The following is a 16,564-nucleotide window of genomic DNA, read 5'->3' as shown; positions in this document are numbered from 1 at the left end:
AGGATGCATCCTTCGCGCGTGCGGTTTTGACTAGTCAGCGGGCAGCCTCCCGCCCTTTCGGGAGTAGGTTTGGTACATCCCACTGGTTCTGGGGTCACCTGTCTGCATGCTAAGAACAGATAATTTATTACTTAACTGATAATTTCCTTTTCTTTAGTACAGACAGGTGAACCCACCTTCTTTCCGTTGGCTGCGGAATGGTTGTGCTATGGTCCTCCTGCGTGATTGCGTGTTCCAGGGAGTACTGGTGTCAGTCCACTCCCTGGACTAGTGTTGTACTCCCCCCCCCCCCCCCCCCCCCCCCTTTTTTTTTTTTTTTTTAATGCTCAGTGGTTTTCCGTTAGTTGAGTGCAGGAGTAGTTGTCCGTTAATTGTTTTGGTTAGTTTTGCAGAGAATACTGGTGGGCTGATGTCACTGCAGGAGTATATATGATAGAGGTGTTTAAAATCATGAGAGGTCTTGAACGGGTAGATGTGAATCGGTTTTTTACTCTTTCGGATAATAGAAAGACTAGGGGGCACTCCATGAAGTTAGCATGTGGCACATTAAAACTAATCGGAGAAAGTTCTTTTTCACTCAATGCACAATTAAACTCTGGAATTTGTTGCCAGAGGATGTGGTTAGTGCAGTTAGTATAGCTGTGTTTAAAAAAGGATTGGATAAGTTCTTGGAGGAGAAGTCCATTACCTGCTATTCATTAAGTTGACTTAGAAAATAGCCACTGCTATTATTAGCAACGGTAACATGGAATAGACTTAGCTTTTGGGTACTTGCCAGGTTCTTCTGGCCTGGATTGGCCATTGTTGGAAACAGGATGCTGGGCTTGATGGACCCTTGGTCTGACCCAGTATGGCATATTCTTATGTTCTTATATATACTGTGATGTCAGCTTTGCTCCATTTTCTGGTAGAAATGCATAACCCACTGGTTCTGGATTCATCTGTCTTTACTAAAGAAAATAAATTCTCAGGTTAAGTAGGAATTTCTCCCTAGTGTCGTAAGAAGATTTTTCTTCTCCAGTATCAGCCCAGCAGACACAGCAGTCTGTAGACGAAATTGGAAAGTTGGTGAAGTTTTTTTTTTCCTCCTCCTTGATGGACAGTTCCATGTAAGACACAATTCTAACCAAGCTGTCTGCCCTCAAGGGAGACGCACTTGAAGCCCCAGATCTGTTTCATGGGTTCCTACTCCTGGACACTTTTTGGCAGAGGAGCTGAGCCTTCCCCGGAAGGTGTGTCAAAAGGCTTAGGCAGCTATGACCTTGGAGATTTTTCCATTCTGAGGCAACCAGGACCAGAACCACAGTCAGTCTTTATTAGGGTCTTGGGTCAGTGTGCACCCCTATGAATCTGAGGAGGAAGGGTCCACTGGGCTCATGTCTGACCCACCGCCTGATTCTCTGCATTCCTCCCCACCTGAGTATCTTACCTCTGCCAAATTCCTGCTAAAGATGGGGAAAGTGAGTCAATATTTGCCAGGATGCTGACCCCAGAACAGAAGTTTTTGGTATTGCCAGCACGGTTATCTTCATGCACAAATCATGAGGAATGTACAAATCAATATGTGGGAAAATCCATTGTCATGTTTACTGGCTTCCTGAAAACTTGACCTCAAATACAGGGTTCAGTAGTCCCCCAGATTTGGGGTAGTTCAACTTTGCCACCAATCTGTGGTTGTCGAATCAGCCTTGAAATGGGCTAAGACCCTTTTTTTTTTTTTTTTTCTCCAGTACCCTACTGGAGAAAGACCCAAGATTTCTAGACAACCTCAGTAAAAAGGTGTTCCACAGCTCCATGTTAAATGTATGGATTGCGGCTCACCAGTTGTACATGGTGCAATACCTACATGACTGTGTGGAGTAGTTTAAACCTATGTTCTTCTCCTTGGAAGAGGAGCATGAACATTACTGTCAAATCTTCCTAGATATAGAGGAATGTCAACATCACCTTGTATGATCTGTGTATGGACTTTTCAACACCTTGTCTCACTCCTCCACCATTGCCATTGTGGCTCGCCTGGCTTCAAACTAGTAGCCTCAAGGAAGATGTCCATGAAAAGCTAGCTGTCACCCATGCAGGGAACATTCTCTTTAGATTCAAGGTCAAAGACTTGGTTGCTCAAATAAAAGCCACCGCAAAACAGGGAATATCAGGCACAAGTAAGTATAGAAAAGGTTTTGCTATTAGAAACGTCTTCATGATCTCTAGAAAAAAATTCTTAGGAGGGTGTCAGCAAGCCCATCAGTGTGCTCAAACTTTGAGCCACTCGGTCTTATCGATCATTTACCCAGCAACAAGGAATGTGTTAATTTTTTTCCCGAAAAATTGCAAATAAAATGTAAATATAAAATGGAATTAATAGAAGGCCCCAGGCCCAATGACTATCGTGTTTCACAGACAAGATTATATGGATTTGGCTTTAATTTTCACTTCTCCAATTAACTGTAACTCTGAAGAAGTGCTTGTCTGTATCCTATGATTCTAATAGACTGGGAATAGTTTCAAATGTACCATTTCCAACTTTCAAGCTGTATAGTGTACTATTAATGCGCTAGCTGGATTCCATCAATGCTCATAAAGTCAGAGCTGTGGCTACTTCAAGTTGCTAATCTGAGACCTTTCTATTTATGCAAAACAGGCAATGTAAACAGCCACACATTAATCCTCTGTTGTATATTTAATATGTGTGGCAAACAATCAACTGGTCAATAGAGCTCACAATAAACTTTTAATTAATGCATACAATCACAGGTGTGTCATGAAATGTTACTTTAGATGTACATTCATGGAAAAATGGTACACACAAGGACCCCTTTTGACATGGCTGTGTTTCACGTCAGGGGGACCACAACTCCTTGGGGGTAGATTAAAAAAAAAAACTGCGCCCGTGTGTACTTTTGTTCGCGCGCACCGGGGTCGGTGTGCGCAAAGCTGTGCAAAATCGGCAGCCTGTGCGCGCCGAGCCGCGCAGCCTGCCTCTGTTCCCTCCTAGGCCGCTCTGAAATCGGAGCGGCCTCAGAGGGAACTTTTCTTCCACCTCCCGTACCTTCCCCTCCCTTTGTTGGCAAAGTTACGCCTGCCGAGCCAGCTGCCGGCACGCGATTCCCCGGCCCCGGAGCAGTTTTGGAGGCCTCGGCCCCGCCCCCGGATGATGCGCCACCACGACACGCTCCCCCCCCTCCCCCCCTCCCCCCCCCCAGATACACTCCACCAGGAAAGCCCTGGGACTTGCGCGCGTCCTGGGCTTGCGCGCACCGCCAAGCCTATTCAACATAGGCTCGGCGTGCACAGGGGGGAGGTTGGGGCAGGTTTTCGGGGGGTACACGCGTATCTTACGTGAGTTCCCCTTTGAAAATCTGCCCCCTTGTGTGTACCATTTTTCCATGAATGTACATCTAAAATAGCATTTCATGACACACCTGTGATTGTATGCATTAATTAAAAGTTTGTGAGCTCTATTGACCAGTTGATTGTTTGCCACACATTATTCCTCTGTTGTACCTTTCTATTTATGACACCTGCTAAGCTACAGCTTGGTCATCTGTGCATTCCTTAATGTCCTTAATGGACAGTTTCTCAAGAGTTGACAGTGACTTTGGACAAGCAGTTTTGCATAGCCTGTTCGGAGTAGTCTGCTGTTCATGGGGAAGCCAAGTTGCTTTTTTCAGTAAGTGATCTGCCAATGCACTCCTCAGCATAGGACTTCCCTGGTGTCATGGCTAATTCACCCCTGCTTGTCAACAAAGAAAAACATGTTTACAGTAAGCAAACAGTGTTCTTCACAAGACAGCAGGATGAATTAGCCATGCTTAATACCCACCCACCTCCCTGGAGAGTCGACTACCTAGCTAAAGCTTAGCTACATGAGGCAGTGCTCACGTGGGACCCTCCTGTGCATACTCAGTAGAGTGTAAAAGTTCTGCTAAGTAAGAGACAGAGGACACTATTTATAGTAAGCAAACATGCTCTTACATTCTTGTTTATACTGTTCTGTTTTTATTTTTGTAGTCCTATTGTATACCTATGCAGTTAACACTGATGGGCCATTAATTAAGACAGACTTTTTGCAGCTTTGTGGTAGTCAAGAATAAAACTGCTAATGTGTGTATTTATAGTAATAGTAGTATTTTTTAGCATGTTTATTCTTTGTTTGTAGCTTACTGGAGGTTTTGGCTGTGTGTTAGTGTTGTATATGAGCTGTTCCTCATCTTTATACTTTTTCAGGTAAGAAATTTTTTTTTTATTTGATGTGATTCACAATACTGTGTTCATTTGAAGAGTGGCATTGGAAATAGTCTATAAACCACCATTGATATATGAAGTATAGCTTTTTGAATTGATTTTCCCATACAATATTTACAGAATATTGTCAAATGTTGCAAGGAGAATTACAAAGAAAGATTTGAATTGTAGTATATGTGTCATGGATTAGAGGGAATGTAAGAATAGAAAACTGTATCGGTAGCAATACACAGTGTACACTAACTTTATAGTATGTTTGTGTATGAATGAACTTGTTTAGTGCGTGTATGATTAAAAATTGTACTTGAAAAGCAAAGAATAGTAGGTGCTGTACCTTTTTAGTTTCCAGGTTTGAGAAGAGCATGTCCCAGGTTGAGACTAGGATGGAGAGGCAGAGTGAATGGCTTATCTAAGAGAGGGTAACCTCTGTGAACCTGGCAAATTGGGGAGAGAAGGATGATTTTGAAGGTATAATAGGAGTTGGGGCTCTGAGGATGGATGTCTTGTTTCTGGGAATCTGAGAATGGGATAACTGTTCACTCATGGTAATTATGAGGACGAGGCAACCCATTTGGGATAAGGTAATCTCCACAAGAGAACCACTTTGTATGGGATAATATAGTGAAAATAACAGTATGATTAACTAAAGATAAACCATAAAAGGATTCCTACATAAGATCTCAATTGACATGCCCCTTTATAGATACTAACAACTTTTGATTTTCATTTTTTTATTCCATTTGAATCTCTACAGTAGTTTATATGTATTATATATAATATGCATACTTCTAAACACTACAGGGAGGGGTAATTTTCAAAGGAATTTCCACAGGTAAAATGAAGCTTTACGTGTGGAAATGGATTGTCCTGAAATTGCCCGCCTGCCTGATATCTGGATAAATTTACACACACGTCCTGTATGTGCATACGTTTAGCTGGCGTGAGCAGGGAGGGATTTGAACTTATGCACATACTTTGGGATTTTCAAAAGTATGTTTGTAAGTTTCCTCAAACTTTCTATGTGCAAATTAGCATGTGTAACTGTAGGGGGTAGTTTTAGTGTGATAATTTTCATAGCAAATATATGCATGTCAGTTTGCTTTGAAAATTATTGTAACTTAAGTGTGTATTTGTTCTTATGACTTCCCTGCAAAACTACTATCACAATATGCAAAATGGGCTCCTAAACCTGTTCAAAGTATTCTAGCATGTCAGTTAAAGTAATAATCTGTTTGTTTATATGCCGCTAAGGGCGAGGCTCATAGTGGCCTACAAAAAAACCCATACATTTTACCCAACCCTAAAACCAGACAACAAAGAAACAGGATTCTGCACAGTCCATTCACTCAAATTTGCAAAAAGCTTGCCAAAATAAGAATGTAGGTTTTTTTGTTGTGAAAATGTGAGTTGTAAAAAAAACCCCAAGGTGAGTTATTGACATCTGAACATTTTTCCACTTTAAAACGTGGAGAATGCTTCCAGATTGAATACAAGGTATATTTGACTTAAAGGATTTAAAGTTTTTGTGAAATCAAACATAATGTGGCTTGTGAGCAGATGGCTTAACATTTTGGTTTTGTAACACTGATGCATTTTCCTTGGGACTTTTAATGATTTATTGGAAATACTATAGGTATGCAGAGGCATTATTCGGGGGGGGGTCCCATCCGGTGTGCCGCGGCACACTTTGTCTTTGTCCCAACAGGATATCCTCCCTCCAGCAGGGGAAGTCAGAGCAGTGCTTATCTGCTGCTGCTTCTGCTATCCCCCTCTGCCAGCTTTCCTCTCCTCTGCAATGTAAAACTGTACTGGGCCCTGTAGTCTCACAAGTCCTGCTGGCACCATGCAGTTTCCATTACAGAGGGAACATAAGAAAATAAGAAATTGCCATGCTGCGTCAGACCAAGGGTCCATCAAGCCCAGCATCCTGTTTCCAACAGAGGCCAAACCAGGCCACAAGAACCTGGCAGTTACCCAAACACTAAGAAGATCCCATGCTACTGATGCAATTAATAGCAGTGGCTATTCCCTGTGGGCCAGATTTTAAAACTTATGCACGGGCGTAGATTTGTGTGTGCAACCCGGCACATAAATCTACACCCGATTCCATAACAAGCGCGCATGTTATAAAATCCGGGGTTGGCGTGCGCAAGGGGGTGCACACTTGTGCCCCCAGAGCCCTAGGGGAGCCCCGATGGCAAAGGAGAAAGAAGCATCACCAGGTAATTGCTGCAGGAAGGAGCAGCTGAATTTGCTAGGAAGCTGGGGGTGTTGGGGGGAGAGGGAAGGGAAGGTGATGGGTTAGGGGGCAGAGAGAGGGAAGGAAAGAGTGCTGATGCCAAGGAAGGTAGGGTAGGAAAGGGAAGGTAAAGGAAGGGGGTGGTGAAATGAGAGGGTAGGAGAGAGAAGTGATACAGATGATGTCAAGGGGTGGAGGGAGAAAGTAGGAAGGTGATGATGCCATGAGGGTGGAGGGAGAACAAGGTGGTGATGTGCAGGGGGGGGGGGGGGAGTAGGGAGAAAGAAGGAAGGGGAAGGTGATAATGAAAGAGGGTGGTGGGGGAGGAGAAAGGTGAGATGGTGATAATACCAGGGTGTGAGGGGAGAGAAAAGGTGATGATGCTGGGGGTTAGGTGAGAGGAACAGGAGGAGGTGGTGATGATACCAGAGGTGGTTGGGGAAGGGAAGATAATGCCAAGAGTGGTGGAGAGAAGATGGATTGCAGTGGAGTGAAGGGAGAGGGAAGGGAGAGGGAAGAGAGGTGGGAAAAGATCGTGATATGTGGAGTGGGAGATGGAGGGGAGACAGAAGGGGGAAGAGAAAAGGTGGCAATGCAGGAGGGCGAGAGTGAAGGGAAGGTGATGATGCCAGGGGTTGGAGAGGAGAAAAAGAACAATGATGCCAGGGAAATGTGGGATAGAGAAGGTGATGGTGTGTCATGATGAAGTAAGCCCAATGCCAGGGGTGCCATAAGCCAAGATAGATTGGGAACCACTGCTTTAGTGGACCTAGGGCAGCCACAGAAGCCCTATCCCCAGCATAAATTCCAGAGAGTCAGTAGGACAGGACTGATCAGTAGAAGCTCTCTACCATGCTACCTCTGTTAGTTTCTGCTGCCTCGCTTCACCCTCCTGTGGTGCTGTGATCCGACCAACACTGCTAGATTCGCTGCTGCTATAATCCTGCAGTCTTGCCTCTGCATTTGCTGTCCAGAAAAACATTTCAGGGCTAGCAAGGCCTTGTTCTCAGTCAAATGCTGGCTCTTAAAAGGACACCACTCATATACACATTATATGTATACCGATATGACAGCCATGCTAAATACTGGTATAGAAATTTTTATTAAATAAATAACAAAACTCCTCTATTTTCAGACTGTTCATGATGGGAGACACTTTATGAAATTTATAGATCCAAAATTAGGTGTTGCCTTACCAGAAAGAGACTATGGTGGAAATTGTCTTATATATGATCCAGGAAATGAGACAGATCCATATCACAATCTGTGGGTAAGCCTTCTGCATTATAAACAATTTTGTTTTAAGGTATTTGCCTATATTATTTAACTTGGTTATTTTTATTTTACATTCACTTGTTTGTTATATGTTTGTGGATGTCTGTAAACTGCTTAGAAACTTTGATTTGCATTATAGAAAATACAAAAATAAATAAGATAGCAAAATCTGTCAACTAGTATGCAATTTACATCTGATAGGCATAGTTTACGCTTCCAGTGATGCCTATCAGAAGCAGCGCTGGGAGCGAGTGAGGGAGACCATTGCTCCCAGCAGGGATGGCTTTTGCCACTGGAAGGGGAAAGGTCTGGGGGGGGTTTCAACGATTCCAGATTTTATATTAAAAATGGGGAAGAGGGCAGGCAAGTCAGCCTAGTAATGTTTGCTCTCCAACAATTCAAAGATACAGTTGGGAGCCACAGGCCCTTCTATTTCTTTTAATTTTAATATTGACTAACAGCGCTATTTACCTGGTTATCTTTTTAAAGATATCTGAAGAAGTAGCAAGTTATCCGGTCACACAAGGCCGGATAACTTAGAAACTTAACCAGCTACATTCAAACATAGCCAATTAAGTTTTTAAGTTATCCAGCTGCGTGTAGTTGGATAACTTTTAGGTATTTTCCGCTGGACATTTATCCAGCTGAATATACTGAAGAAGTTATCTGGCCATTGTTAGCTGGATAATTTCGCAACTAATTGGCCTATTGAATATTTGCCTCAGTATCTCTTGCTAAGTGGACATGTTAGAGCAGGTGTACATATTTAATTTATATGTTTACTGAATTTCAGGTAATTAAATGCATGCTATTTATAGTTAAAGTAGCTTAACTCTAGACCTTAAGAGCATTTCAGTCTAGCACAAAGGTTGATATGCCCCACAGTGCTACAGTTAGTTCTGTAGTTCATAAGGGGAAGAAGATAGCGTTTTAGAAATTAAATGACTTTGTGGGGATGGAATAGGTCATGACCCAAGGGGCAGGGGCTTAAACATTTCTGGTCAGTCTGATTTTTAGTAAACTAACTTTTCTCATATACTTTTTTTTTAATTTAACTTTCTCCTAACACATTAATAGCAAATATAAAATAAGCACCAACCCTTGAATTGCAATCAAAGGAATATAAAATATCAGCCCAGCTCAATATTTTGATTGTAATTCCAGGGTTTCACCTGTTGGGTCTGTGAGGAACTTGTTGCTTCCTTGTATGTACTGCTTGGAAAGAAAAAAAAATCTGTGTTTGGCACACACAAAGCCATGAATTTCAGAAAATATATCTGCTCTGTGAAATGTTTCTCCTGAGCATGTAGAGAGCACTATACATCTGCCAGTAGCATTTCAACCTTGCTAACTCTTTGAAATAGCTAAGTTTAAATATATATTTATTTAATATTTATATTTAAGAAGTGTAGTTCTTTTCTGAATTTGATGCAGGCTTTTAATTCTGACTGGTTGGATCCTACTCGTTCTGTTGAAATTCTGTTAAGGGTTTTTCCTGTCATGCTTCAGTAATGTACTAACACAGTGGTTCTCAATATTTTTTTCGGCCAGAGCACACCTGACAGATGGTTCTCACATGCGTGACACACTGAACATGTGACCATCACAGGGCTAAATGTTAACATGCACTCTGCATCCACAGGAACCCCCCCCCCCCCTGACCCCCAACAGTGGGTTCAGAGCAGAACTAGGTTATTACCTGTACAACTCACCATACAAAAGATATATTCTGGTTCTGATGACATCTCAGGAAAAGCAAAACAAACTCCCTTTACTACCAGGCACAATAGCCCTCCTTATAAAAAGACAGTAATGTACCACTAATGCATGTCCTATTGAGAAAACACAACAAATAAGATTGCTGTTAGTAAAATACCTCACCTTGGTGTCATACACAGAACTAACCTTCACCAAGTACAGAAAAACCAAAAATTATAAATAGAAACTGAAATGGAAACGCAAAAAAGCCACTCTGCATGCAGTGCAAACCTGGAGAAATGGAAAGAGAAATATGGAACCTAAGATAGTCCCAGGATCTGCAATAATGCAACAAACTAATCCGCACAAAGTTACACCCGCATTATGGAACACACTCAAACAGTTATAACATCAAAGTCCAGGGAGAAGGGAATTACAAGCAGGGAGCTGCGACACACTGGTTGAGAATCGCTGCTCTGGATGACTACTTGATGGTCAATAAATCATAAACCATTTACCTTGGACATCCACACCTTTCTTCCCTTTACTCTTATGAATTGTATTTGTTCAAAGCATTTGAATTTGGATTTTGCATTTAATGTTTCGTCTTTGCAAAAACGAATACAACGTGAGCTACATTTTATGAATAGCAGGTGTTTCCCTGTCCTCGGATGGCTTACAACTTCAGCGGCCTTTTCACAAGAGATTTTCTCCCAATCTGTGTCTATGGGGAAAAATGCTTAGTAAATGACCCACTAAGTTTGTACCTGAAGTGACTTGCCTAAGCTCACAAGGAGCAGCAGTGGGTGAAGTGGGATTTGAATGTTGGCTTCCTTTTCTAATAAAATTCAGACCTATCACTTTCTCAACTGGATCAAGGTGGCTTTAGTCCAGCCAGCATATTTTGCCAAAAATTATCAGAATGACTTATTGTCACATCTTCAGGGATAAGAAAAAAAAAAAGAGGCAACCTGCTTCAAAAAATGCAAGTTAAAAATAGATTGTAAATAAGTGTTATTTCAAAAAACCTGTATAAGCAGCACATTTACTATCTTACTAGATAGACCATGACCCTTCTGGATGTTTATGGCAGAGGAAGGAAAAAAATCTTGGGTTTAAAAAAAGCTTTCTTTCAAGGATGGTGAAACTAATTTTCTTGCTTATGCTCTAGGACAAAATGGATGGGTTTGTTCCTGCTCATTTTCTTGGCTGGTACATAAAGGTAAGACAATATGCAATTTGTATAAATTCACTTTAATGATACTGGTTTCTTCTTCAAAAATCTATTCATGGTGTTGCTGTGCAGTTTAAAGGAACCCATGTTTTTTTCAACTAGATACATGTTTGTTTTTCTTGTCTTGTTAGTCTGTCATTATTCATCTAATAAAAACAAATTATTAGATTTTTATTTTTTCCCTGAAGAGATCTTGTAAAAGTGTTGGGAGTTGTAATGTGCACCGTAATGACCTTATTTTTTTACTGACTTCAGCATAAAACCATTTGCCAGCTATAAACTAGACATGTATGCAGCTAAGATCCATATTCAGTACTATGTTGACTGTATTATATAAAAACGAAAGACATGAAAACACTGTAACTATTAGGGCATGCCACAATATTTCACAAGCCAGCAGTTTTTATATGTCTATTTCTCAAGCAGTATCTTCAGGTCTGATCAGATATGCCACTGAAAAAAGTCACCACTGCCTGATACTCACCTCAGACCAGCACCTGAGCACATCTTGGCACCTTACAGCAACAAGAGGCACCAGCAGTGACTCTTTAACGTGTAGGAGCTGCCTTACGAGAATGTCATGCATGCCTCTTTGTCCTAGCTACATGATGAGCCCTTAAGTCTGGGAATTAACAGGCAGGATGCAGGGTATGGACCCCACTTTGTACAGGACACACATTGCACTCCACTCTTCCTCCTCAGAGTTGTTCCAGCCTCTGTCTTATACCCAGGCTGATTGAGACAGGGAGAGCAGGTGTTGAGCACTGAATGTGACTCATTCTGAGTATTGGGAGCAGCACAGTGGAGATCTGGCAGCTACGGTTGAGGTAGCTGACGGATCCAAATGCCTGCATCACACAGACTTCTCCCTTCTCCTGCATTTCTATATAGAGGGAGATGATCCGTTATGATGGATTCACGTGTATCTCCACCTTGTCTCTCCCTTTTCTTTAAAGTTTGAAAGAGAAACTGGTGGGGCTTGCAGTGCTTCCCTAGCTCTTCTTTTGGCCAGACGAGTCCTCTCCATGACCACACTGCCTGCTCGATGGCATTTGATGTGCCACACAACATTTTTGTTTAATGTAGGTGGGCTTAAAAAGATTGAGAAATGTAATAAAGATGTTAGCAGAATTCAGGCAGCAAAAATTAAAATTTTAAGATTCATTAAAAGGATGTACTAGACAAGCCTTGAAATGAACTTGGGATCTATTTAATGTTTGGGCACCTGCCGGGTACTTGTAACCTGGCTTGGCCACTGTTAGAAACAGGATGCTGGGTTTGATGGATCCTCGGTCTGACACAGAATGGCAACTTCTTATATTCTTATATAACGTATAAGAAGAACGTTAAATATGCTGTGAATCAGAAACTCAAATGTCAAAGAATGGAAACAAAAAAAGAATGGAACATGGAAGTTTCTGTTGCGACCGTCGCTGCTCGGTGTCCTCACTCTGCCCTCTTTACCTCTGTGGCGACTCCCTCCGGGTCTGATGGAAGGCTGGCTGCTGCGGCGTCTCCATACCATCTCCCTCCGGCATCCGCGAACTGGCTCGACGTTGCAGATCCGCCATGTTGACTGAAGACCTAGGGCGCGCGCGTGTGCTCTGATTGAAGTACCAGCAAGGGCGCAAACCTCAGGGGCGTCCCCCTGAGATGACATCATCCGCTTCCAATATTTAAAGGTGTTTGTTATCGCTAACAAATGAGTTAGCAAGGACTTGCTAAGGATTCGTCCAAGCTACTCTGCCTCCTCGGACTTAGAAGTACCCGCTCCTCAGGAGCCTCGCTCTTTACTTTCAGATTACAGATAGGAACCAGTACTCGCTCCTCGAGGGCCCATGTTCTTGGACACTCTGAAGATTCTCTACTGCCTGGAAGCTATCGCTGCTGCAAACAATTGTGATTTACTATCGCTCTCTCTCAGAGCTTTCCCTGGAACCAGGTACTCGCTCCTCGAGGGCCTAAACCTTTCCAGCTCCTGAGCTTCCTTGAGACTTTATGTGAGTTTTGTCATCTAGTTCTGTTCATGAACTCTGCCTACTCACTGTCTGCAGTTTCTCAACAGCTCAGCCATCCTGGGATCGCTGTTCTAGTACCTGAGGGACTACAGCCCTGCTGGACATATCAGCTCACTACTGCCACCTCTGGTGGTTTCAGAACTCTGTTTAATAAAAAGAACTAGTGTGTGTCTGTCTCCATACTCAAGCCTAGCCGGTGGTCCCTCTCGGAATATCCTCCCGGGGGCATGGTCATCTGCCACCGGCCCAGGGATCCACCCACAAATATATCAGAGTGCTAACTCCTAGCACAGATCCTGATCGAGTTTGCTAACTCCTAGCTTATCAGCTAAGTTAATCAATAACAGATTGCTAACTCCTCCCTCCTTCAGGAGCCCACAATACAGATTCCAACAAGATCCACAGTCTAACAAACACAGATTCTAACAGTTTCCCAAAATAAAGCTTTTCAATATCAACTTACAGGATGAGATCCAAGCAGACCTACGAAAAGATGGAGCACTGGTGATCTATACTGAGACTGGGACAGGCACTGTTGCCTAGCTTTTGATTGACTGATATGTTAAGGCAGGTAGGGGGAAACTTATCTGAGTCACTAATGCTCCAAATGTGTTGTAATTAGGTTATGAAGCTGGGGCATATTGCCTTTGCATGAAGGATCTTCTCAAAGACATTTAAATTGTGAAGAATCTTCTAGTCAGTAGAAATAGGGGTGAATTACTAAAACTGTCTCAGCAAATTAATACATCCTTCATCCCTCCCTCCTCTTCTCTTTACGCTAGTCATTAAGTAGCTAACAAAAAATTAGCAGAGAGCTCTCCTCAGAGTTGGATCTGCTATTTCTAATGAAAAGCAACACTGTTTATCTAGCATAAGCATGTGCTACTGGTGTGTTTTTTCTTTTTTCTTTTTCCCCAGAAGTGTCAATTTGCCTTATAAAAATTCCATAATCTGACAATCCATGTTTTTTGAGGATTCTAATATTAATTTCTTTATCAAACATACCAGACCAGTCCAGATAAGTGGGTTTTTTGCTACAGTCAGCAGGTAGACAGAAAAAAAAGCTCAAAGCTGACTTCATTCCCCCTATAAGGGTTTGTTGCTGCCTTCAGCTCTTCAGTATTTTCTCTGTCTCAGCAGATGATTACAGATGTATCTACTGGTACAACAGATGAAGAAGCTGGGCTCTGGTAGGCAACGGCCTTGGGTCTATTTCCCCATTGTAAGAGCCAGTTGGTGCTTAAGGGACCACTATGATAGAAAGATTGTGTTTCTGCTTAAATGATCTTTTTTCCAATAGTCCAGTGTTGCAAGGCTACTTTCCTTATCTCTTGGGAGGGTAGGAGGAACTTCTCATAGGATTCTCCCACAGGGAAGGAATTTGGAGTCTGCTTCATAGTTATTTCACACTATAAGCATAAGTGTTATAAGGTAAGAAGGGAGCTATGGTCTGGAAAGACCAGGGCAGGCACAGGAGTCCTAGTGGAGAACAGCCAGGTTTAGGTAAAGGGCCAGAACCAGCCATCTAGTTCTCTGGAAATCCTGGCCTCTAGCACATGAGAAGGCAGCTCAGATGGTGGCAATTGGTGTAAGGTTATTAGCAGATGTGAACTAGCTGCAGGAATCTAGTAGTCTTCAGGTACTCTGGTAGGTGAGTCAGATTTGGTCTGGGATGAAGGTGTCCTGTAGGATCTAGCAGCAGCTTTCATGGACATTGCTGTTATCGTATAGACACATGTTTGGAGCTGACGCTCTTGAGGCCCTGTAAAGACTGGTGGCAATTACTTTTGCCCTACTAGGGGGCAAACAGGATATCTCCAGTAGTAGATTCAGATCAGCTCAGTGGAGCTCCAAAACCAGCAAGCTCTTTGCTTGAAAAAGGAAAGCAGGAACCTGGGGGTCTGGATATCCTGGTAGAACCATGACCAGCATCTAGTACCCTGTTTGTCTTCCTGCCGGAAACCTGGACTTTGAGGTCTTGCAGCAAGCAGAGGTGCTCTTTCAATTTTTTTTTTTCCTCAATCAAAGTTCTTTTGCAGATCACTTCCATAAGAACATAAGATATGCCATACTATGTCGGACAAAAGGTCCATCAGGCCCAGTATCCTGTTTCCAATAGTGGCCAATCCAAGTTGCAAGTACCCAAACAGATCACAAGCTACTATTGCTTATTAGTTACTGTAATAGCAGTTTATGGCTTTTTTCCTCTAGGAACTTATCCAAACCTTTTGTTAAACCCAGTTATACTTACTGCTGTAACCACATCCTCTGGCAATGAATTCAAGAGCTTAACTATGCGCTGAGTGAAAGAATTTTCTTCAGTTTGTTTTAAATGAGCTACTTGCTAACTTCATGGATTGCCTCCTGGTCCTTCTATTATCTGAGATTTACATTAACTTGTTTGAGTCCTTTCATGATTTTGTAGACTTCTATCATATCGCCCCTCAGTCGTCTCTTCTCCAAATTGAACAGCCCTAACTTCTTTAGCCTTTCCTCATAGGGCAGCCATTTCATGCCCCTTATTTTGGTCGCCCTTCTCTGCATTTTCTCCATTGCAGCTATATCCTTTCTGAGATGCGGTGACCAGAATTGCACACAGTTTTCAAGGTACAGTCCCACCATGGAGCAATACAGAGCCATTATGAAATCCTCCATTTTATTTTCTATTCCCTTCCTAATAATTCCTAACCTTCTGTTTGCTTTTTGATTGCCACAACACACTGGGCTGACTATTTCAATGCATTATCTACTATGACGCCTAGATTTCTTTCCTGGGTGGTAACTCCTAAGATAGAACCTAACATTGTGAAGGGTTGTTTTTCCCTAAATGCATCACTTTGCATTTGTCCCCGTTAAATTTCATCTACCATTTGGAAGCCCAATCTTCCAGTCTCACAGGGTCCTTCTGCTATTCATAACAATCCGCATGAGATTTAACTACTCTAAATAATTTAGTGTCATCCGCAAATTTGATCTCCTCACTTGTCGTACCCCTTTCCGGATCATTTATAAATATATTAAAAAGCACCAGTCCAAGTACAAATCCCTGAATCACTCCACTATTTACCTTTTTCCACTGTGAAAACTGACCATTTAATCCTACTCTTTGTTTCCTGCCTTTTAACCAACTTGCAATCCACAAAAGAACATCACCTCCTATCCCATGACTTTTTAGTTTTTTAGAAGCCTTTCATGCGGGACTTTGTCGAACACCTTCTAAAAATCCAAATACACCACATCTACTGGTTCACATTTGTCCACAGGTTTATTCACCCCTTTAAAAAAAATATAGGAGATTTGTGAGGCAAGACTTCCCTTGGAAAAATCCATGCTGGCTGTGTCCCATCAAACCATGTCTGTCTAAATGTTTTGTGATTTTTATTCTTTAACAGTTTCCACAAGTTTTCCTGGCACTGAAGTCAGGCTCATTGGTCTATAGTTTCCCAGATCACCCCTAGATTCCTTTTTAAATATCTGGGTTACATTGGCCGTCTTCCAATCTTCAGGTACATCGGATGATTTTAATGATAGGTTACACATTTTTACTAATAGGTCTGAAATTTTTTTAAATTTTTTTTTTTAGTTTTCAGAACCCTGGGGTGTATACCCATCCAGTCCAGGTGATTTACTACTCTTCAGTTTGTCAATCAGGTCTACCACATCGTCTAGGTTCACCATGATTTGGTTCAGTTGATCTGAATCATTACCCATGAAAACCTTCTCCATAACTGGTATCTTTGCAGTATCCTCTTCAGTAAACACTGAAGCAAAGAAATCGTTTAATCTTTCCGTGATGGCCTTATCTTCTCTAAGTACCTCTTTAACCCCTTGATCATCCAACAGTCCAACTGACTCCCT

At 42.2% G+C, this 16,564-nt stretch overlaps 1 protein-coding gene across 1 annotated transcript in view; it reads left to right on the top strand.

Annotated features, from left to right (window-relative positions):
- Positions 1-16,564, top strand: part of PTDSS2 (phosphatidylserine synthase 2) — a 109,596-nt gene that overhangs the window by 41,031 nt on the left and 52,001 nt on the right. Inside the window, 3 exon segments of the mRNA XM_029582080.1 lie at positions 4,157-4,224; positions 7,617-7,751; positions 10,626-10,676. Coding sequence (XP_029437940.1) covers positions 4,157-4,224; positions 7,617-7,751; positions 10,626-10,676 — 254 coding nt within the window.

This window comes from Rhinatrema bivittatum, chromosome 17, assembly GCF_901001135.1.
Source record: "Rhinatrema bivittatum chromosome 17, aRhiBiv1.1, whole genome shotgun sequence".
Lineage (NCBI taxonomy): Eukaryota > Metazoa > Chordata > Amphibia > Gymnophiona > Rhinatrematidae > Rhinatrema > Rhinatrema bivittatum.
This window is presented reverse-complemented; position numbering and strand designations above follow the sequence as displayed.